The 24,830-nt window shown below is 38.6% G+C and overlaps 1 protein-coding gene across 8 annotated transcripts in view; it reads right to left on the reverse strand.

The window, feature by feature from the left end:
- Positions 1-24,830, reverse strand: part of daam2 (dishevelled associated activator of morphogenesis 2) — a 135,531-nt gene that overhangs the window by 48,983 nt on the left and 61,718 nt on the right. For 3 of the 8 annotated variants that reach the window (XM_030127317.1, XM_030127315.1, XM_030127316.1), the window contains exons 6-17: positions 14,296-14,629; positions 12,354-12,464; positions 11,224-11,327; positions 9,817-9,883; positions 9,584-9,701; positions 9,351-9,489; positions 6,396-6,419; positions 5,791-5,849; positions 5,373-5,557; positions 3,960-4,265; positions 2,959-3,066; positions 1,393-1,422 (exon numbers count right to left, since the gene is read on the reverse strand). In XM_030127317.1, the coding sequence (XP_029983177.1) occupies positions 1,393-1,422; positions 2,959-3,066; positions 3,960-4,265; positions 5,373-5,557; positions 5,791-5,849; positions 6,396-6,419; positions 9,351-9,489; positions 9,584-9,701; positions 9,817-9,883; positions 11,224-11,327; positions 12,354-12,464; positions 14,296-14,629 (1,585 nt within the window). The remainder of the gene's footprint in view (positions 1-1,392; positions 1,423-2,958; positions 3,067-3,959; positions 4,266-5,372; positions 5,558-5,790; positions 5,850-6,395; positions 6,420-9,350; positions 9,490-9,583; positions 9,702-9,816; positions 9,884-11,223; positions 11,328-12,353; positions 12,465-14,295; positions 14,630-24,830) is intronic. The other 5 variants (XM_030127318.1, XM_030127320.1, XM_030127322.1 and 2 more) reach the window with 5 other exon arrangements.

Genomic DNA, 24,830 nt, shown 5'->3' on the forward strand with positions numbered 1-24,830 from the left:
ATATCAAAAAGAGCTGTAAAAATGATTGCTGAAGGCTGAAATTCTATATTGGATCTCTGGAGGGAAGAGTTTTTTTTTGGTGAGTCACCACTGAAACACAAAGCAGTCGGGCCTATAAAGTGCTCAGAGGAACAGGAAACTCGGTTCAAAAACGTGGTTCAGGCGACTCATATTTTTGTAATCTTCACACAAATGTAGTTTTAAAAATCCACAAGGGGGAAAGAAGAAATGTCTGAGAAACTGGTTGGGCCAACATGTTAAACACGTTCTATTTATGGCCCGAGTTGGTTTCCTGCTCGCCAGAAAACGTCCTTTTTGAGGCTGCTGGGTATGACGTATGTAAAACAGATGCGGCTTGTAAAGAAAGTGTAATTTTTCCATGCCCGCGTTGACCTACAGTGTCTGGCAGCAGAGTAAGGTTGGCACTGGGTTAGGGGGACAACTCCCATTCACTGGTCCTGCCTCAGCCCTCCATGCCCACGCGTGGAGAACACAGTTTACCAAGTTGTTAACAGTATGTGCACTCAAACCATGTAACCAAAGACTATCCCCTTCATCTTTTACAACAGCTATTAAGTGGCAGTGCTAATTTTTTCTTAATTTTTGTCTCATTTTTTGTTGGCTTTCATGAGCAAGTGGCTGCACTTAAAAAGGCTCTTCTTGCTCAGCTTATGATGACGGATTATGACGATTAAGGCAATGAAATGTTATGATGGTAATAGAGGTAATCAACACAATAATAATAAGATAAAAAAATTAGTGTACAAATTGACAATGAAGATTAATGTTGTTTTTACAGTGCATCTGGGCTTATTGGATCTCCACTAAATTACAGGAACGTGGCCAAGTCTACAACTTCATTTGTCATACACACAATTAAGAATCATGTTGCATCATTAGAACAATCAGATTTGGTATTTGACATGATATTTAAGCACACAGCTTTGCTTTTTTGCTTATTTACAATAAAAACATCTGTGTATGGGTAAATCGTAATGAATAAAGAAATGAAGAAAGACCCAAACAGTCAAACTTTAAGCTGCAAAAAACTTAAAAGCTGGGAGAAACTGTACGGCTAATGACCATTCTGTGTGGGTTTGTTCCTATTTTCACATTATATGAGCTGTTCTCATTGCTCATCTTAAAAAATACTGGTAAATGTAGCTTTTAAGCCAGCATATCCCAGATCCATCTGATATAGTCCAAGTTCCCCAAAAGGAAACAGCAGCAAACTTTCGGTACTCTACACACTATAACCAGAAACAAGTCACATTAACTGGCATTCGTGACAGAAGTATTGCCTCATTGGCTGGCTGCTGCACCGCAGGACAGAGGTTGATAGTGCAATGAAGGTAAACATTTGGTGGAGAAGCTGGAAGACCTGTAACTCACCTGTTTGAAGGATTGGTTAGTGAGCAGGTCCTACCCAGGCAGTCGGAGAGAGTGCAGAGAGACACAAAAAATTGAAAACACATGCAGAGATTAGCATTTCAAGCAGAAAAAAGTGGTGGCTAGAGCAAAGAACTACAACTATGCACACTACAAGCTGAAGCTGGAAAGCTTTCTGTGAGAAAAACAATGATCATCTACTGTCCAAGTCATCAAGGGCTCATGAAACACTACTTTACTTTGAAATACAGTACCTCTGTGCTGCATAGGTGAACACAGAAGAGTTTTAACTATGTTCTTTTGTGGTTTCTGAGTTCCTTCAGAGGTCCCAATTGTTCTAATGTATTCTTTTGATTGCATCTACATGTGTCTTGACATGGAAAAACAAGAACATGAAAAATGAGTGTGGTAACTAATCCTACAGAGGGCAAATGTAAACAAAAGCCTTTTTTTCTAAAAGAAAGACCAATGACAAGCCTAAAAAAGCAATTATACCGTGGATAAACACTGCATTATTGTCCAGTTGAATTGAATCCGTCTCTTGCCAAATGGAACCAAGTTGTCAAAGCCAGGAAGATCTTGGTTTTTTTTTATGTGGCTTTATCCATTGCGATCTGCATTTAACCATTGGCTTGTGCCAATAAAAACCTGCTTTGTATAAATAAATACCCACAGTATATCACTGTCAGCAACAACCTCAAATGACCCATTACTCTTTAATAAAAGTCAGAAAAGAGAAGTTCGGCTTTTAGCAGGCAGTGAAGTGCATTATAAAATGTACCATATTCAACACTTAGAAAGCCTCTATAGAGAATACAGTGTGTAAACGTCTTTCAATGAGCCTTGCTGTGAATACTAGAAACTAATTAGGGCATATTAACATTCCACTTAAAACCATTTGAGGCAGTAAAATATATCAATTTATACAATTGCACCAATATTATCACATGACAAGTGGTGTGTAATTAGTTTGTAGCACAGAGGGAAGTAATTGCTATGTACTGTATGGTGTCACCCAAAGACATACAATTATCCTATTAGTTAGTCCCTGGCTCAACATGTTTTAGTCAATTGCTCCTTTATTTTACTCCAACAGCCTCAGTAAAACCATTTCCTGTATCGTGACTCCTTGTGACTTCAATGTAATGACTGTTTCCTCTGTATTTACCCTGAACCATGAGCCCGTGATGACCCAGTCAGTTCCACAGCTCTCATACAAATGCACTAAAGATACTACGGCAAAGCTTCAGCACTGTGGCATCTCTACAATAAGGCTTTTAGTAGTGAACAGCTGCTGGTGTTAGCCTGGAGCTGGACCCTAAGGACTCTGGAGAGTTCTCTTAAAAGATCCTGGCCCTCAGCCCATCACACACACTTTCACTAATACACACACGCATTAAGACATCAAGGCCAATTTCATACTTTCATACGCTGTGACAGTGAATATAATAACGATACAATGGGTTTCTGTTTTTGCAGTTGTGATTCTTGCCAACACAAGCACACTTAAACACACTCAAGTGTTAGCCATAAAACTACATTTCAGAATACCGTAGAACAAATCCAAACCTGCTGCCTCTGATAGGCTGAAAACATCTTCTCTATGTCCTTGAGGTCGAGAATCTTGAAAGCTCGCAGGTCATCAATGTCATGCCAGATGGTGCCATTGATCATATTCTGAGGAGAGGAGAATATTAAGGTTATTTTGGATATGATAATCATGTTTGGGAAACTGAGTTTAATCTACTGCTGGACTATGTGAATAAATTCATCATTTACATTCTGCAAGTCTTAAATACATACTGATTACTTTATATATACTATCATTACTTTGTGGAGCCAAGCACTTTCTATAACCACAGCCTTCAATATACATGGCACAAAAAGTAAAATAATGTGATATTACATTATATTGAATCTTGTGGTATACATTTTTTGGTAATATTGCTCCACACGAGTACAATAAATATTAACACATAAAGACCCAAACAACCACCGGTGACCAAAAGCATCTACTGATCTAAAATGTTTAATGACTTCTGATCCACTAATCTTATCAATACATGCAAGTAATTGGTGTAAAATGCACTTTGTCATCTTTTCATGGTCATCAGATATGACCCATTTGGACGTTCAGAGGCTCCATAGTGAACATGGAAACACTGTTATCTTCTACAACATTGATTCACCAGTAAAAACCATGTAGCTTGATACATGACAATGGATGGAGATGCTTTTTTATGTTCAGTTATTGATATATTTGCTGAAAAAGTCACTTTTTCTTCCGTTTCTGTGTTTCTGATTTAATAACCTTAGAATTTACTGTCATCTACATGATCAGTTAACAAAACAAGAAAAAAACAAGAGTTTCATTGAAAAAATGCTAAACACAGTGGATAATATTACAATAAATGGTGGTAAATCATTTAAGAAAAGGTTAAATCTACAGAAAAATTCATTTGGGTACAGTCACAAAAGTAACACTGGGTCTTTATGGGTTAAAGTATGAGATTCATTTCTATCAGGTGAATACTTATTTTGTGTTTACCCAACGTTCTGAGTTCACTCACCTCTCCTATTTTAGACCAGTTAAAGGACTTCAGAGGATGAGACGGCTGAGGAATGGACTTGGAGCGCAGAGTGTTCGCTGAATTGAAGGAAGAGGGAATAGGAGGAGGCGGTACTCCGAAAAGGGGCGGGGCTCCCGGTGGGGGAGGCGGTGCTCCAGGTGGCGGAGGTGGCGGCGGAGGAGGCGGACAGCTGACAGGTAATGGCGGAGGAGGCGGAGGAAAACCACCCATCATAGGTGGAGGAGGTGGAGCCGCAGGACCGCCGGGAGGGGGAGGAGGCGGCGGGAAAGAGACGCTACCAGACTGTTGGGGGAAAAAAAAGACGAGATGAGTTTATAATATATAAGACAAAGGGAAATAATCTGAATGCTCTTGGAAACTGTGAAATATGCTTGTTTCTTGTCTGATTAGCAATCAGCACAAGACTGGAAGCATTAAACATTTTCAGAGTATTATTTCTGTCTTTAAAGTTATTTCATTGTTTGTACTGAAAAAATTCATAAACCATTAATATGCGTAGAGATAGATAGATAGATAGATAGATAGATAGATAGATAGATAGATAGATAGATAGATAGATAGATAGATAGATAGATAGATAGATAGATAGATAGATAGATAGATAGATAGATAGATAGATACATAGATAGATACATAGATACATAGATAGATGGAATGAAGAGCTTAAAGTTGTAGGAGTTGGATTTGAGAGTGCACACCCTCAGACAACATATGAATACACACCATTAAGTGACATAATGGAAAAGTGAAACCCCTTCTTAAAGCTTATGAGTTAAGACACAGAGTAGTGACACATATTTACCAGACACACTGAAGCTTTAGGTAAGAAAAAGTCTATTGTTAATCAATAACTTTGTATGGATTTAAAATAAAGTTGGTCTTTGCTGCCTCACTGTTATGTACATTAAGTTGTGGGAACATGTATATAATAAAAAGCACTAAATAAGACAACCTTCTCAGACTGTGGAATTTGCCAAAGATTATAAAAACATTAATTCTGTTCCATGTTGCGTTTATTCTAACTTCACCAGATGCATCATTTTTTTGTCCTGGTGTTGCTTGTTGGTAATCAGCTTGATTGTGCAGCTGCCATTTCTTGGTCATGAAGCATCATCATCAGCATCAGCATCAGCATCTTATTTTATATCAACATGTGTTGTTCACACAAGTAAGTAAATATGAAAGGAGTTAGAATTAGAATAAGAAGCGATCTCTGTAGTCAATTTTCTGCTAATATTTACTCTATGGAGTTAATTTTCAAGTAAACTGAAAATGCAGAATTCAGTCATTAAAAAACAAAGACTAAACATAATGTAAAGATCTAATTCTACACAACATCATCTGCCCCCTAGATCATATTATATTTTACATGTATTCCAGTGTAGTGCTTACAGCTATGTCAGTGATGCGTGAAGACAGGTCCAGGACTTGTTCCCTGGCTGAGCGTAACTCTACACCCTCACGCTGGAGTTTGTCCTTCATCTTGTTCAAAGTCTTCATCATCTCCTCCTTCTCCTGAGTCTTGGTGTCACACTCCCGTTCCTTTTTCTCCAGTTTACCTAGCAGCTCTACGTGATCTGGAAAAGACCAGAGGGAAACATTGTTCATGCACTGTGGATGCAAGTGATGGAAATGCAAATAAGCAACACAAATCAACACAAAACAAAAAAATCAAGACTATATATCTGTACATGCAGCATTTAAGAGGGAGAATAATGAAGATGAGAATACAGTCAAACATGCATTAATTTGATGCATTTTCTTTTTCAACCTGCAGAGTGCAGTGTGTCAAACAATTTACAAGTCGCACCTTTCCTGAACTTTTCTGCCTGGTCTCGCCACTGTTTCACCTCATTCTCATTTACCAGCCTGAAAAAGAAAGAGGAAAAAATTAAAACATCAAAACACAATTACACAGACAAATTAAGTAAAGTCCTGCACAAAGTCTTTGCTGGTAGGAGTCAGCTGCAGCCCAATCAAGGCAAGCCAGAACATTTTCCACAAATGCAATCACTGGATTGGAAATCCATTATCATTGACAATAATTTGAGGGTTCCTGTTTATAAAACTGATTCAGATTCACTGCCTGCATTGACTGGATTGATGCAGTTTTCTCCTTTAAGCTGCATAGTACAACATTAATGCTGGATGGCCGATTAAAACAATTATATTCAGAGTTACAGTATTTTGCACTTAGTTCAGTGGGAAGCGTAAGTTCAAACAGAGTTATTTTGTTGGTCTGTAATTAATTCAAAACTGAGTAATGTGAGAAACGGATATTTTTTAATAGGCAGGAAATTAGAGAGAATGTGTAAGAGGTAAGAGGGAGAATCAGAGGTCAACATATAAAGACTGAATAAAAGAAAAATAAATGAAATGGTCAAAGAGATATGATGACAAAGATCAGAGTGAAACCTTGAGCATCGATGGTAGCTTTGGCTGGAGTTGAGAAAACAAACATACACAGAATATACACAATGAAATGAGCATGAAAAAAAATACAAATGTTGGAAGAAAATTCTGAGGTACGGCTGCAGAACAGGATAAAATAAGTTCACTCTAGTAATGATTCACACTTAGATGCTTGCAATCAGTTCACACTAGGAAATCCACCAGGCAGTTCAAGGGTAAACTGACCATTAATCAGGTTTGAGGTCTATGTTGGTGAACGTAAATGTCTGAACTTGATTACAAAATCAATACTGCTTTAATTACAGCTCAGAAATTGTTCCATGGATCCAACTCATTAGATTAAAAAAACACAATCACTTTATTGTTGACTAGTCAAATAAATACCTTCACATAGCTGTGGAAAAATGTAATTTGTACAGGAGTGTTAATTTTTACGTTAGGAACACGTGTGAGTAGTCAGAGCCGTCTTCATGGCGACCGCACATGATAAATGACTTTGTCTTCCAGTTGTTTTAACAGTTGTTTTAAGGTCCCCCTCTCCCGCTCTGAGCCGCCCCGGCATGAGACGTACGTTTTCACCCGTTAACCATCAGGGCACGCAGCCAACATAATGAGGAAATCTCACTTTATGCGTTCTTTTCCAGGCATAATTTACTCTAGGAGAGTTTATGGAAACACAACAAGGCTTTGGCACTAATGTAAAGTGAGCGATACATTTTGACGGCTGTGATAGAAGTAACAGTAATAGGCAGCTGGACTTGGCTCTCTGTATTCCATGATGCTAACGTGCTGATTACACAAACAGTGGTGGCTGAATTAGTGAACGGGGTAGGAACGAGCAGGAGCCAAGGTTTACCACGCTACATGTTATATGGTGCTTTCACCGCACAGACTAAACACATTCATCACTGATCTGAAGGTTGGTTTAGAAATCACAGAAATGTGGAGAGAGAGAAAAGAAAGAGAGAAAGAAAAGAACATCAGAAAGCGAAACTGAAGTCCATTGTTTGGGAAAAGCACACACCAAATATTGTGTATGGACAAGCTCTGAATGCTGTCTTTTAACACTACCTTTTCTCAGAGGACACGGCAGTCATTGGCTTCTGAGCACAAGCAAAAAATCAGTGAAAACAGACCGCAAAACCCACCGAATGTCAGCGATCATCTGAAAACAATCTCCTTCACTGACAATGTAAACTGTGCCCACAATGACATACAGAAAACATTCAAGTAATAATGATGGGTTTTACTTCATGAAACGGTTACGTCTTTCTGTTGTCTTCTACATGGAACAACGTGAGCGCTTCGCCGCACCTGAACATGGCTGACTTGGCTGACTCGCCTGCTTAATGCGATTAGAGCAATTTCCTTTTGATCTCTGGCTTCCGCTTTCATGCCAATTCATGCTCAGAGCTTGGCTTCCTCCAATTCTACCCAGAACCCCCTGCTGCCACCTTCACTTCACCTCACCTTCCTGTGCAATTGCATTCTTTGCTCCTACAACTGGTACAATAGCTCATAAAATAAAAAAAAATTAAAGAATTAGCCAGGATAAGAGTTCTGAGTCTGGTTTCCCTATGCCACTGCTCCACTGATGGGCTGATACACAAGCCACTGAGTCAATCATTCAAAGCACTTATCTGCTGTCTAGTCATGTCTTTATCAGTGATAAACACAGAATGTTGATATCAAACCTCTCTTTGATCTGATGCAATTTTAATAAGATTCACTAACCACTAGGATTTTCTCCATACTTACATCTTCAGTGGATAAAAGGGAAAAAGATACAGAGCCGTAAACAGACCCGACACTGTGCCAGTCGCTCTTTTATAATGGTCTTAACTATTAAGAATTTATGTCTGGGTGCAGAAAATACAGACATTTGCTTCTAAAAATCCTGAGAAAATTTTAATTGTTTTGTTTTTTGTGTATTTGTCTGTTATGTTTTGTTTGACTGCTGCTGTAATTCACTTTAATTATTAATTTTATTATGTACTAATTTTGTGTTGTCTTCAAGAATGTATGTATGTATTTATTTACTTTTCTAGTGGTTAATATAGGTGTGTAGGTATATATGTGTATGTGAAAATGACAAGGGTTAACTATTTACAAAAGATCCAAAGGAATTGATTTTCAGTATAGCCTTATGCTGATAGGAAGCTAAAGGATAGACTGTCATGTGTAGGAGGGGTGGAATTAACCCCGTAAAGCCTGAGCCACTGAATCATTGACAGAAAATTCCAGTTCTTTCAAACTGGAGCTATTGGTCCTTTTGAACAACCCCCCAAATTTTTTTTTCAAACATCAATTTCCATGTATGAGTTTCAATTTTGTATCATATTTGATACATCGGGTCTCAATGCTCAAATATTATTATTTTTGAACAAACAAAAACATAGTATAACACAAACATGTCAAACAAATTGGTAATTCCTTTTCAAAATTGGCAAAGTTCTGCCTCCTTCCTCATTAATGACAATCTTGTAGCGTCACTGGAAAGGCCTGTGGGGAATGAATTCCTCCCCTGGTGGATTATCTGTGTATTGCATGTATCTAATTGCACACATCAGGTTTTTCAGGAAAAAAAAAATACCACACTGATCATGTAGAGGGCTCCAAAACTCATGCATCAAATATGACACATTTGGCGTTACAGGGTTAAATAAGTTATACTTCTTCCCACTCCTTTTTGAAATATGTGAATGAAGTCATATTTTATTTTCATGTTTATGTATAAGTTTTCATGTTTGTTTGCAATCTGTTTTATTTTTAAGGACTAAAGTTGGGTTATTTTGTTTGTTTTGTTGTATATTTGAAATAAACTGAACTGAACTGAACTGAATTTGATGTATGAACATCTGATATGACTTAGAAATGTTTTGGTCCATATCTGAGTGAAATCACAGTGATCATGTTTCAGCTGCTGTGTGTGAATATAACATAAGAGATTCCACTTACATACGAATAATGTTCTTAACACTAAAGTTGTCCAGAGGAGCAACATCGGGGTCCTCTCCTTTGTCGTCCTGAAGGACTAGCTGCTGGAGGATCCGGTCTAAGAGCTGCCAGTGCTGCAGGCTGCCACCACCACGCTTATCTGAAGGATGGGGGGGTATGAGAGATGAGACACGCTCATTTAGGTGAAGTGGTTTTGCCTTTGACTCGTCCTTGAATCGTACGTGCATACTCACATGGCATCTGCAGGCAGTGATGGAGGATGGAGAGGAGGTGTGGGTAGGAGTCCGTGTGGCTCAGCTTCTTCTTGATCAACTCAAACATGGCACCAGCACTCTTAGTATCTACATGGTTCTATCAAGAAAAAGAGGAACAACCCTTTAAATACTGCAAAGTCTAACCATCAGCCTGCTGGAGTGTAACAAATGAGCCATTCGGAAAGTATTTTGAGACTATTTTTTTTACTCACCATATCAAATCTTTTGGCTAGTTCAGAGTCATCCTCATTCCGCACCATCTCAAAGAAGTCCAAATGTCTATAGAGAGAGAAGATGTAGAGTTTCAGTCAGCCAGTTCAGCTATTCACAAAAATAGATTAGAAAAAATAGTCCAATTGTAGAAAACAGAACTGAGATTTGAGAAATGTGACATCCAGACAAACAATATGAAGCTTGAGAAAAGGTACCCACACACTAAAATATATATATATACATAGCAACACTTTATCTAGATTTGAAAAAATAAATGCATGTTAAATAGTAAAATTTATGACCTCCTGCCCCCACCCTGGAAAACTGCCATCATATTGTTTACTCAGTTTTTGTGATAGAGCGAATCACATTTTACAACAGACTCCAAAATGACAGATTTGATAAAATATGGGATAAATGGAGAAAATACATCTTATGAAGATGACCAGATTTTGTGCAAATCTTTTTTTTTTTTTTAATTTCTACATTCTCTTTTCTTTATGAAACTGTATTTCCCTGTATATTGTTTTTGTATTTTATTTGATTGTGTTCACCCCTCATTAAATGTTCTTGTTATCTTACTTTTTTCTGTACAAAACCTGCTTGAAAAATAAAATTACAATCCCTAAGACATCTGAGATGGACAAAAGGCTAAAATAAAACCTGCAGTTCATTTATAATGAACTGGAGGAATTTATTGGATGAAGAGACAATAACTTGAGTACACGATCTGTCTCTAGAGAAGACTGTGACTGTTCAGACAAACTAAAACAGGTCCAAACTCCATCTCTGTTACAGGCAATAAGAGCTGGAATAGTCTCCCAACGACTATTCGTGAAATCTCCACCTTTTTTACATTTAAAAAAGAGCTAAAAAAAAATGGTTAATATCTAATCAAACCTGTGAACAGCTGTGATGTCTGCTTAGCATTTCATTGCCATCTCAGTGGTTATTCTTCTTGGAAGTTTTACATTGTATTTATTGTATTAATAACGCATTGTATAATGTACATTTTTATATAATAATGTGTTATTTGTATGTTTAGTCTATTTTAAATTTTGAGGACTATGGATGGAAAATAGCTCCCTGCTAAATCCGGCATATTTACACAAAGTAATGTTTTTATTTGTACTGCGTGTTCATTAATATGCACTGTCCTCATCAAATAAACTAATATAGAAAGAAACTAAAGCCTAAATTACTGAAAGGGTATAAGAATTATCTCGGATTACATATAGTTTAAAAAGTAAAGATACAATACATAGAGATACCCATTAAATGTAGATCATAGTCAAATACATGTGGACAATAAGTACAATAAGTTAAAACAATGGGATACAATCTGCAGCTTCCAAACATTTTTATGTGATCTGTAGATATGAGTAGTTATTATGTGTCATTCTTACCTATCCAACGTGGCGTTCTCATGCTCTCGGAGCTTGTCAATGACCGGCTGGATGCCCAACATTAGAAATTCGTACCTTAGATGGAGGCGGAACTCCAGGTTGTCCTGTTAATAAGAGGACAACAACAGAAGATGATGAGCCAGTTATAAATGCACAATACTGTCACTGATGCTGCATTCGATTCTTTAAATTAAGACTTAAAAACTTAAACCAAAATAGACTTTCATACAAGATTAGGTTTATGTTTGTTTTAAACTATTTTAAGTTTTTCCTTTTGATTTAGCTTTGCATCCTCGAGCTCAAGCAATGTTCATGGTGTCCAAGAATAAACTGAAATTTTAAAAAGCAATGGTTTTGTAAATCAAAATTGGTATGTATGTAAATTTCTTTTTTAATTGTTTTATTTCAAATATGGAAATGATACAAGCCTCCTAATTGCTACTAATTGACTTCTTTGCACACCATAATATAGAAATGAAAATTCAAGGAGGCAAAACATAATTATACACACAAAAAAGAAAAAGAAAAATAGAGTCATACATACCTTTTTTAATTCACAAAATGTCTAAAAAAAAAAAAAACTAATACTGACATTAACACTAATAAAAATTTAACTAAAACTAGGCAGATTTGCATAATAAAAGTAAAACTATTTCTTTACCCCAAGATTAAACTGAAATTAAAACCCAAACGAACACACTAAATTAAAATAAAAACTAAAGAAAACTCAACAACTATAATAAGTGTACCTTAAAGGAGTGAGTAAACAGTAAATAAAGAGAATATAGATCAGGGGTCACCAATCCTGGTCCTCGAGGGCTGGTATCCTGCATGTTTTAGATATTTCCCTTGTCCAGCACACCTGACAGGCGTTATCAGGGTTCTGCAGAGCTTGATGATAGGCTTATCATATGAATCAGGTGTGCTGGAAGAGGGATACATCTAAAACATGCAGGAAACTGGCCCTCGAGGACCAGGATTGGTGACCCCTGATATAGATTGTAGAAGGTATTGCAATATTGTATTTAATCTCAACCCTCGTAATCTATTACTTACTATCCGCCCACATGAGATTTGTTTTTGTTATTAACTTTAAACAGTGTCTAATAATAACACATATTGGCTCTGACCTCCCCAGCTCCAGCGTTGAGCACAGCATTGATGAAGGACATGATGGCTGTCTTTAGGTTGACCTCGTCTCTGTAGCGGCCTGTACTTCTGTCCAGCTCATTCAACAGTGTCTACATGATGGGGATAGATGGGAGAATTAGTCAGCCAGTATGTGTGAACTAAATCTTCAGATAGCAGCGGGGTCAAACATAAAAGGAACATGTCACTGAACTAATGCACAATCTGCATTTATCATGTTCTAACATAACAGCGGAGGTACTTAGGTAACAAGGAGGTCACTGTTCTCGCCTCTCAGACCCCTCTCACTCCCTCCGTCACTGACCTCCGGCATACCTCCGCAGCTTAATCATAACTCAAACCAACATGAAAAAGGCCTCATAAGTTCTGAATCACTCAGCTCTTGTGGTGTTAGCTTAGCCCGAGGTGGCATGATTTACCAATACCCCGGGGGAATGTGTGAGATGTGGCGTGTTGACTCAGTCCTCGTAGTCAGTAAAGCCTCCATAACTCAGGATGTCCTCACCTGCCTTTAATACGCCCGACGTGTTGACTTAACCTGAGGCCGACAGTCTGAGGCGCTTCAGCATGAGTGTACAACTTATCTGAAATGACCACGGGTTGTATTTTTGTCTGTTCTTCTATCATCTCTGTCTCCAGCAAAGCCCCCATGAGACATGACCCACAGTATTTGGAGTAGTAGTGACAGGAGTTATGGGTATTTGTACTAGTTATGGGTAGCAGCAATTCTAGTGTTTAACAGTTGTACTTCAGTTTACTGCCCATTCATATGTCTCCCCCTATCTCTTTCTCTTCTTTTAATCCTCTCTCTTTAATCCCAATTGGTCCGGGCAGATGACCACACCCCAAGAGCCAGGGTCTGCTCCAAGTTCCTGCCTGTCAAAAGGAAGTTTTTCCTTCCACTGTCACCCAGTGTTTACTCCTGGTGGATTCTGTTGGTGTCTCTGAATTGGCTTATTAACCCTTTTGGTAATTTCCACATGCATTACAAGACAGTGACAGCAACAGTTACAGTGAGGACAGTGAGTCAACAATCTCAGGTCTAATGTGGTCTACAGGGTCTGTAAGGTCCACCTCTGCATGAACAGTGAATGTACCTGCTTTGTTAGGTACCATGAAGTAATGGTACTAATGTAAGGAATGATGTTCAAAGGGATCATGTGGATGTGGACAGGTGTCTGGATCAGCACTTATGCTGGTCTAATGTTCTACAAGTGATGTTCTAATGTTTGAAAATATATGTTCTTCTCACCTTATATGTGTTTTTCTTGAATTTTTACCCCATCCCCTGAAGGGGAGACAAAGGGTATTGTTTTTTGGTTTGGTTTGTTTCTTGGTTTTTTGTTTCTTTGTTAACACTTTAGCATCAAAACTATTGGTTTAATTCATACCAAAGTGGGTCTATAGATTACCAGTGACACAGAATAGATATCATAACATTTTGGGAACAGTAGGTCAAAGTTCAAATTTTTTTATGATTTTTAGAAAAATCTTCCCATTTACTTTTAATCGGCAAAATATGTGCGAGGGGCAGGGTTTGTTGTACCTGGCACTACTTGTTTATATGTACTTCTTGGATTTTTATTTATTTATTTTTTTGCCACTTATGGGTAAGAACCAAACATGGTAACTTCATTAATCTTGATTTTCTATATAACAATAGAAAAAAATTTTAAAAATTCACAAAAGTAATAGGGTCTCCTCCAATAACACACTAAGGTTGAAATTTTGAATTTCAGAGTATTTCTATGAGTGAACTATAAAGGGTTAAGAGTCTGGTTTAGATCAGCTCTAAACGTAAAGTGTCATGAGATTACTTTTGTGATGACATGGCACTATATAAATAAAATTTGATTAATTGATTTAATGAACATGACAGCTGTCGACACGTGTACTTCATGGGATTCATTTCCTTCCTCTTACCTGGAAGCGGGTCCTCTCAGCAGCGTACTTCTGGTAGTGTGCCATGGCCTGCAGCACCTTCTTGTGTCCATCGGGCACCAGGCACACCGCCCCCAGAATCTCCAGCACCGCCACTTTGGTCTTGATATTCTCCGTCCGCAGGCTCTGTGAGATGGTGTTGATGCTCTGTGGGTGGGCCAGGACGTGGGCGCGGCCCTGGGAGTTGTTCATCAGAGCTTTGATGCAACCGATGACCGAGGTGTGGACGCGGCTCTCGGACGTCTCGTAGTCCATGCTGCGCAGGAAGTTGAGAAGGCAGGTGAGGCCGTCAAGCTCGATGAAGCGAGTGACAAACCTGGAGGACAAAAGATTCAGAGAACAGAGAGTTTAGAAAGTGTCAGAAACAAACGGACAATTCAACACTGCAAAAGGGGGAAGACCATGTAGCACTGTCTCTACTAGAGGTCAAATCCAGTTTAACTAAACAACCATAAAGAGTAATTAAAGAACATAATTTAATACATAACATGTCCTGATATGGTCACTTTAACCCTCCTATGACCATAATTATATTCAGGCTGCCTGGACTTATTTCAGAATTGTGAAAAAATGTGAAATGAGTGAAATGAATGAAAAACTGTCAATATCTGGCAGTTATTCAATATTACTGTGTGTTTTTGCCTATGCAGTAACAGATTAAAGACTGGTTTAATTAAACAAGTCAACTAATCTAACTAAATAATATATACATTTTTACAGCAACAAATGATTCTTGGTTATCAGTTATTCTTGTATGGTATACCCATTTATATATACTAAATATTCACAAATAAAACTGTAAATTCAGAAAAATCTCCCACAGTGAAAAATGTCTTTCATTTGCTTCATTCAACAGTTCATAGTTTTAATGTTTTCATTGCATTGCCACCATACATCAAGTTTTATTCAAGTGAGTTATATACAGTATTGCCTTCTGAAGTGCAGAGAAAGTACCACATAACATAAAAAGTAATATTAATGAACAACTCCACCTAAGTACACTATTTAAATAAGTGTCCTTAATTAATTTCCATCACTTACTTGCTCTCACAGTCACTTAAGTGACACTAAACAATAAAAAGACTTTTTTAAACTTGAGACTTTACACCTACTGTTTGCTGAGGATCAAGCTGACAACCCTCATTAGCAGAACTAATTAGAAAGCAGTGAGTCATTAACCTCTGATGGAGAAGCAGCCCTGCTGAATGACAGATAGCACATGTAAACATCCAGGAATGTCACATCTAGGGAGCTCACTGTGGGCTGCATTGTGAATGACTTTGTGATAGGACTCGTAAATTATTACAAACAAATGAGTGTTTGTACGAAGGAGCAAAAAGAAAGAGGCTACGGAGGACAGAGGAGGACGAGTGGAGGATGACAACAGAAGGATTGAGTCACAGGCGGACAGCGAGGAAAGAGGGAGAGGAAAACGACAGAAAAAGGCAAAGGGCTGAGAGGCCACATTTATTGGTCCTCGCTGTAACAGATACATTGTTTTGACACTGACGGAGGGATGAGCTCCAAGTTCCATCCCCTCCCACTGCTGTCCTGGCTCAGTTAGCATGGAAAAACAACACAGAAAAATGTGAATTATCTAATTATTATCTTATATAGCTGAGGCCAGGGCTCCTTCCACTGCTCACACAGGATCAATCCCAGATTTCCATGCATAAACACACTCACACACACTCAAACTTTACCTGGCATGACCAGTAAATCTCTCAAAGACACATAATCCCCAGATCTCCAGCAGCACCTACATGAGATCAACTAGATCATACTACATGCATGCATGCATTCAGTCAGCCATCCTTGACAATCACAGAGAACACACACACAACCCTTCAGCTGACAATGTGCTTTTTGTTTAAGCGCAGATGCCGCAGTCTCAATACCCACTCAACACTAAGGTGCTGAAAAATAAATGCAATAAATTAGATATGACTTGATTCTGATGTAAGACAGACACTGGAACTGGAGCAAGGGAGAACTGATCCAACTGTTGAAGTTACACATCTTATATCAGAGAAATTCCTTGGAAGACGGCGATAGCCAGGAATTGCGGGGCCACCTCAGAGAGCGAGGCTTCATACTGGAGGAGAAATTAAGCTGAACATCCTTGTGATTAATGTATGGAAAGTAGAGGGTGATAGATGTTGTTCTTGGAGTTTGAGTTCAAAAGGGTGGGATGGGATTCAAGGACTCACTTACTGCTGCTGCACTTTGTTCTCCTGGTTTGCTGACAGTTTGCCAGAAACATGTACACACACATACACACAGGTACACAATGCAGCATGTGAATATGCTTGTGTGGGTAAAGTGGGCAAATGCACGAAATTTTAAAAAAAATCACAAATGCACAACTCTTCGAAAGGCATTCAATAGTAACTAATCCTCTGTACTGTTAACAAAACCTTCTCGTAAGCTGACATCCAGCTATTCTCCAGCCTCTGCCCCCTTTCCTTCCCCCTCCCTCCCTCCCTCCCTCCCTCCCCATCTTTCATTTTCTCTCCACTGAGCACTTGAATCAATGGATCCCATCTCCTCTGACTTTGGAGTCTCCTCTCGTCTCCTCTTGTCCGCTGATATTCACGCTCAGCCGAGTGGCGTGCAGGCCTCCTCTTTTTCAAAAATATTTTTGGAACAACCGCTGCATACTTAAAACCCACTGGGGTTGCGTTCAAGACAGGGAGAGCTAGACAACTGCTGCATACGATATGAGCTCAGGCGGAGCTGAACAATACCGGGGCTGAGCCAACAACACACACACACACACACAGAGACAGAGACAGAGAGAGAGAGAGAGAGAGAGAGAGAGAGAGAGAGAGAGAGAGAGAGAGAGAGAGAGTTCTTCAGACAGACAAAAGAAAGAAGTGAGGAATATAACTTGGAATGGGACAAGACAAAACAAAAGTGACAGTGAGGCAAAAAATGACTGCATGTGTGTGTCTTGATGCGGAGCCAAGGATGGTCAAAGGGGAGCTGCGGATGCATTTAGGAGAAAGATACTTGATATAATAAAAATATCTCAAGGTTTACTTGCTCCCATTGATGTAAAATGTGTCAAATCTACAACTAGAAGCTAAATCAGAAGGACGGTGTGAATGCCCAAAATCAGATTTCTAAACCTCTTTCCATCAGACTGGACTCTGCTGAACTGTGCCTGACCCCTGTGTGCAGACAGTTCATTTAAATTCACACTTGCCCCAAGGCCTGACCACACAAACTTATCAGAAATGAACACGTGCACACTTCCACACATACATGCACGCACTCAGGTGGTCATGCGCTCCCTGCCTCTCCTCCTTACCACACACTTAACATCTTTCAAACCCTTTCTACTAATCTGAGGCACTAGAGATTGACCTATGTGTTATTTTCAGCGCTGATGACAATAGAGATACCGGTTATTAATAATCAAGCAAATCCATGACTGATATTTAGAAGTGATACACATATGCAGAAAAAGTGAAACCTCGGTGTCAAATATTAAGACACAAAACTGTGTATAAAAGTAGATTTCAGCAGTATTTCAATAACTTTCACGTCACTTTTCGCACTGAATGGGAAGGATTACAAATTAGTACTAGTTATTCAGATCAGTGCTGTGGATGGGACAATGCTTGAGAACATAGAGCGATAATTATCAGACTGTGTACAAAGATGCACACTGTGATTGCCATCCCAAATTTAGGAAAAAAAGGTCTTGATATTCTACTGGCAACTTGTTGCGAAGGTCATAAATCTCACCCCTTCCATGTTCTTTGGTTTGAAGACTTTGGACAAACCAAACAAAAGTACACATTAAGAATTTTTTTTTCAGATTTGTGCTCAAATTGTGAGTTTTTTATGCTATAAAAACATGGGATAAACAGTTGTAGTGCCCAATCATAGTCTTAAATATATCAGACACATGGCCAGGAGCCAATCAGGTGGGAAGCATGACCTCCTTGTATCACTACTGCGCAGACTCTGGCTCCAAATTGCGTCACACCAGGAACATGGTTTCATTCATACACAGCAGCAGGAAACACTAGTCACTTTTCCATTGGACATACACGCAAAACTTCACCGATATTTGCTTAATGTCAAAAAAACAGAAGTGCATAATGTCGGTTTTTCCATTAAATCCCAAATGCTATAATTTATTTATTTATTATTGCGAGATGACACGAGAAGTCATTCCATAAACATGGCAACGAACATAAATATCGTGTTGATTACCTCTCTATCCTCAATTTAAAAATTATTTGTTTCCTGATGTGTCCACACATACCACACCATGTTTCTTTTAAAACTCTTCTTTTTCGCTTGTTGTAACGTCTGTCAACATCCGTTTTTTGTTTTTTGTTTTTTTTTCATTCACATGACTCTAGTTGCAGAAAAAGGTCTTTCCATTGCAGTTTTGCATGATATACCAATTGCGCTATGCCCCAAAACCCCCCTCTTGCCAGTGCAAAAACTTTTAATCGAAAAACGAGAGTTTTGGCGAAATTGTCGTTTTTCCATTAGGTAAATTTTTACGTGCAAGTTATATTTGCACAATTTCAGTGACAAAGGAAAAGCGACTAGTGTCAATCTTTATATACAGTCTATTGTGACAACAGACAGACAGGTGATGCTGCATCAGAGCCACAGTATTGGCTTAAAAGATCCACATAGTCTTAAAAATGTGAATGTGGGATCCTGTCATTGGTCGATTCCATACAAGGACACACACATGCATAATGTATATACTTTTCTAATATAACAAGGGCCCAGGAGATTCTTCATGGGTGCAGCTTAAAACTATTTGACCCAGGTGTCTGTAAAGCTTGGAAGGAAAGCCATACAATATCAGCACAACTCTCACTCAAATAAATGTTTCATGTGAGGCCCAGTGTATAACGGAGCTGAACCAAGAGCTGAACAAAGGGCAACACACATAAACCTGACACACGCACATAATTATATCACAATAAAAGCCCTGGCCAAGGTGCACATCTGTGATGTGTATAGTCTATATTGGCATGGTGGGAATGGCTCTTATGGACTTGGTCGGGATCAGTCTGTCTGGATATTTCTGAGAGCTTTCCAGTGAACCATGTGTTCATAAAGGCTCCTGTGACTGGTAATGAGCTCAGAAATGCACACAGAAACATTAATCAGACAATAATCAGCACTAAATCTCAGAGTGAACCACAATATACACATACAAATTTAGACATGAAAAGGAAAGTGTTTGGGAGACTAGAGTGAGGACAGACTATACCCTCTTTGCTTTCCACTTCCTTGTTAAATACAAAGTACCAAACGGTGAGAAATCAGCACATTGAGAGAAGCAAAAACATTCCTCAATCCAAGACTCTTTAAAGGTGTAATACTTCTATTTGGTAATATGCGAAAACAGATATAAAGTTCACTCTCTATTAAGCGGGGACGACTGCAAAATGTTTTGAAGGATAATATTTGCATGTGATGGCGGTGAATCGTCCAAAGGGCTGTTGACTCAGGCGCTCTTCTGAGCAGAGGCTGAACGGTTGCAGTCGACTCGAGTCAATGTTCTTGTTGGAGGAGTGATACAGAAACAACGTCCACAGAACTGTCCTGGGAATCACTGCAAGGTTATAATGATTATGCTTGGACTGCAATTGCATTTTAGGCCAGTGTGGCCTCTGTGACCTCCAAAAAGCTTCATTTCCTGTCATCCTGCAGTTATTTCACAGCGGAAATGACAGTGGTTGAGGAGCATCACGTCTTAGTTGCAGGAATGCGCTCACAAAACAACCGACAACACACAAACAGCACAGATGAGTTGATGACTTTACAGGTCAACGGTGCTTATGTTAAGTACACTTGACTCAAGTTTGTAAATATTTAAATAACAGGACGCTAATTTGAAAATGCACACGGGACTCTGCATGTTTTTATGCTGTGGGTTGTGTTTGTGTGTTGGTAATATGCTGGGCCTATTTCTGCTTTATGTGAGTAAACACAACCTGAACATGATGGTTCAAGCTCCATTTGACAGCTGGTAAACAAAGCAGTAACTGTTGGCAAAGAAAATGAGATTAGCTCAAATTTTCTTCCACTTAAGTTTATAGCCTGTGTTTGAAATGACTCTCTTTTTATGGTTGTTCATAATTAATCAAATTTACAATCAAAATAAGACATGTGGGCCATTAAATTTACTTAACTATTATACCTATTAAAATAATTTTCAGCAGCATCGCAGCATGAACAGACATGACTCTGACGTTCAAGTCTGATGCAGTCTCTTTGTTCTGTGATGAAATGTTGGAATATGCTGCTGTACCTGCCATTCTTGTCAGACCAGGCCTTATATAAAACACTTATGAATTTACTCTGATTCGCAAAAGTCCCTGTTTAGCCTGTTTCCAGCCGCATTACTGGGTTCACCCCATCACAATAAGCCACAAAATGACAGCAATTTCAGGTCAAATTTTACAAAGCCTATACTGGTAGGGATTCAAGATTATTAAATTATTATGCTATTGTTTCTGTCTTTTGATTTTTTGTTACTTCACAATCACTGGCACTAATGTGACAATATGTGGTTTAATTTACTGAGGCAAACAGGCTGTGTTTGTGCATTTATATGTTACTGTAGCTGAAATAAGACTGAGAAATGCATTTTCAACGTTTCATTACTGTTAACCCTTTATTGGGCAAGAGACTATTTTTGGTAATTTCTGCATACATTACAAGACAGTTGCAGTGAGGACAGTGAGTCAACAATCTCAGGTCCAATGTGGTCTACAGGGTCTGTAAGGTCCACCTCTGCAAGAACAATGAGTGTAACTGCTTTGTTAGGTACCATGAAGTAATGGTACTAATGTAAGGAATGGGCGGCCATGGCTCAGGAGGTAGAGTGGGTCGTCCAATAACCGAAGGCGGTTGGCAGTTTGAATCTTGCTCTGTCCTAGTCATGTGCCGTTGTGTCCTTGGGCAAGACACTTCACCCACATTTGCCTCCAGTGTCACTCACACTGGTGTATGACTGTGTATGAATGTTCGGTGGTGGTCGGAGGGGCCGTTTGGTGTGAATCGGCAGCCACACTTCCGTCAGCCTGCCCCAGGGCAGCTGTGGATACAAATGTAGTTTACCACCATAAATGTGAGAGCAAATGAATAATAGATCAATAATGTAAAGCGCTTTGGGTGCCTTGAAAAGTGTTATAGAAGTCTAATCCATTATTATTATTATTATCATTATAATTATTATTATTAATGATGTTCAATGGGATAATGTGTATGTTGGTCTACGTTCTAAAATACATGTTCCTTTCACCTTGCATGTGTTTTTCTTGTATTTTTTTAAAAATAAATTTCTTGGACTTTTACTTTTTTTGCCACTTATGGGTAAGGAACTAAATATGGTAACTTCATTAACTTTGATTTTCTACATTATATATATATATATATATATATATATATATATATATATATATATATATATATATATAATTTCACAAAAGTTATAAAGTCTTGATAGATCATCAAATAACACACTAAGGTTGAAATTTTGAATTTCATAGTATTTTTATGAGTGCCCTATTAAGGGTTAAATATATTTTACCGCAGAGTAGACAAAGGTAAGTTAAGTTGCTGTTGCCATTGTGTTCATTTCACAAGTGTGCAGTAACACTATGCAGGCCACATGATCAGAAGGTGTCATCTTGTGTTTTCAGTGCCCTATAATCAGCCTGTAAGTGAAAGTGACAGCAGTGGGTGGCCTGCTAACAATGTGCTGCTTTTCTGTGCTCTGCCTGGCACTCTGCATGGCCACCATGTGTTTGCGTCCCGTGGTCCTGCAGAGGGGGCCGAGGGCACAAGGGCACCTCTTTACTCCAAAACCCAGCTGCCTCTCTGAAATGCCAGAGGAGACGAGGGAGGGAGGGTTGGAGGCCGTTTCAGGCAGTGATCCAAAGCCAAGCCGTGAATCAACGCAGAATACAGACACTGACTTGTCGCAGAAAATGTTGCCATAAAAGTGTGTACATATGCACACACACACACACACACACACACACACACACACACACACACACACACAGAGGTGACACATGAATAGAAAGTGTAGGTGAGGCTAATGAGCACATTAAACCACACGGTTTCCCTAGACATCTAAGCTGTCAGGCACCCATAGACACCCATTTGTCACAAACTTAGCGGAACAGTAACACACTAGCCGGGCTTTCCCCTAACGCCCATATTCAGTGGGACACACCTGCTACCCAGATCACTGCTACAGTACTTAAAAACATCTGTGATCAATAGCAATAATTCACTCTGAGAACAGTACAGTTGCAGGTGCATTACTAAATAGTGTTGACTGATTCATTGCAGACACCATTGATGAGTTTAATTAAGTACACTTAAATATAATACAAGAGTTAATGGCTGAGAGAGAGCACATTGAAAGGCATAATGGGAAGCATCATTATTCACGTCACACAAAATTAGGAGCCGTCTGTGCTAATGTGGATATTTTGCAAAACTAACATGTTCCTCTACATTTTGGCTTCTCATCCACTCATAAACAGTACTTTCAAAGTGAGGATTTTAACAGTTTGTGAGCAGGTATCCATGGCCTTTCTGCTGTGTTGTGTAATGTAAAATGCGCAAGAATCGTAACGGCCAAAACAGCAGATCTGCGGCTTACTGATTCTATTTGTTTGGCAGTGTTCAACTTCACTTGTTTCTGCTGCTTAACTTCTCCACCTGGCAAAAGCCTTTGCATTCTGACCTGGGCCCATCTGTGGTTTAAAGTCCCCCAGAAATAACGGTTTGTTTGAGCATTTACAGTTGATTTTGTGTGCAATTTTAATTGTGTTTTGTTTTTTGTTTTTTTAACAACTTTGTACAGTGACCTTGAGTGTCCTGAAAGGCACCTATAAATACAATTTATTATTATTATTATCATTATTATTATTATTATTATTATTATTATTATTATTGTGCACTCCTATTGTGTATTCAACATAATATACAGTATTCTAAGTATACTCTATATTGAGTAGCTACTGGAAAATCACATTTGAGCCTCTTTAAACTGATTCTAGTCCTCTGAAATCCTACCTTTTGTGTTATTTACTGAAATTGCCATCTGAATGTGCAGTTAAGAAAAACTACAGTTACAGTCAAAAGAGCAAAATGTGAACCGTAAAGACAAGTAGTCACACAGCTGTGGTTTAATATTTCAGTACAACTTTCATTTCACTCTGGTTACTGATAAAATGAAGTCCTTATTGTTGACACAGATCCCTTTTATTACTGGGCTTCAGTGCTCAGGGATGTGTTTTTTCAGTAGTGTGCTGGTAATACCGAACACCTCGATGCGTCACTGCAATGGCAGGTATCAGCATCAACATTGCGGGAAACTATTACTAAGCTTTCCTGACAGTGAATGTCTGAAATATGCTTTCATTTTCCTTTCAGCTGGTATGCCGCATTTATATTTTCCATCTGGTATGGGTGAAAGAATCATCTGAGCATGTTTGGATGATTAATCAGATATAAAGACAGTATTCCTAATATTTCTGTTGCATTTTAATGTAAATCAAAGGGGTCCCTTAAACAAATCAGACCTTGCTGTTATTGCTTTAAATAAAAGGGTAATATCTCCTAATATTTCAGTATTTCCTTCAAATAAAGTTACAGTTTTTTCTGGTTAATTTTTCGTCCATAGCAAACATCATTATACAGCTTATGTAACACGACAAGACAGGGAAAGGAAAGCAGTGTCTACTGTTACGGACACTTAACACCCACTGCATTATGAATTTGAACCAATACCCTCAAGGCAATGGTACAAGACACCTTAGCCTCACAAAAAAATATAAAAGAATATTGTGTAAAGGACCACTTAGGCAATGCGATATATATTTCTGCTGATTTAATGGTGAGTGACAGAGTGTGACTATAAAGGACATTTGCTCCATTAACTTTAGTCCAATCCTGAGTAAAACTCCACCCACTGCATGAATCTGCAAAGTGGTACAAGGTTGATAAAAGACCTGGGGGGGTGAATGTGTGTGACAGGAGATGTTCAGGGACATCGAGACAGGAGAGGATCAAAAGACACCTATGCAGAGCCATGCAAAGGTCTGAAAGGGTTAGTTTCCCTTTTGTTCAACTTTACCCCACCAAAATAAAAAAAAAATCAATTTCATTTTAAATGTATTAGGAATTTAGGATATTTTCACCAGTTTACTGCGTCCTCTCCTAGAGAGCAAAGACACGCTTAACTACTCTTCAAACCCACCAAAGTCGCCTGACAATAACAGCAATTCTGTGGCTATTTCAGTTGGTCAGCCTGCTTGTACTACTGTATTTGAACACATTAGCTCAGAAACTAAATGTCAAACCAAGTAGCAAATCAATGCAGCAGTAAATTATAGAGTGCAATAGTAGTGTTTTTTTTTTCTTCAAACAAATCTGATGGTTCTGTATAGAAGTATGTACAGGGTTTGCAGTCGCTCTTTGATTTTTCTTTTTAGGACATTTTTACA

Source organism: Sphaeramia orbicularis, chromosome 22 (assembly GCF_902148855.1).
Source record: "Sphaeramia orbicularis chromosome 22, fSphaOr1.1, whole genome shotgun sequence".
NCBI classification, from domain to species: Eukaryota; Metazoa; Chordata; class Actinopteri; order Kurtiformes; family Apogonidae; genus Sphaeramia; species Sphaeramia orbicularis.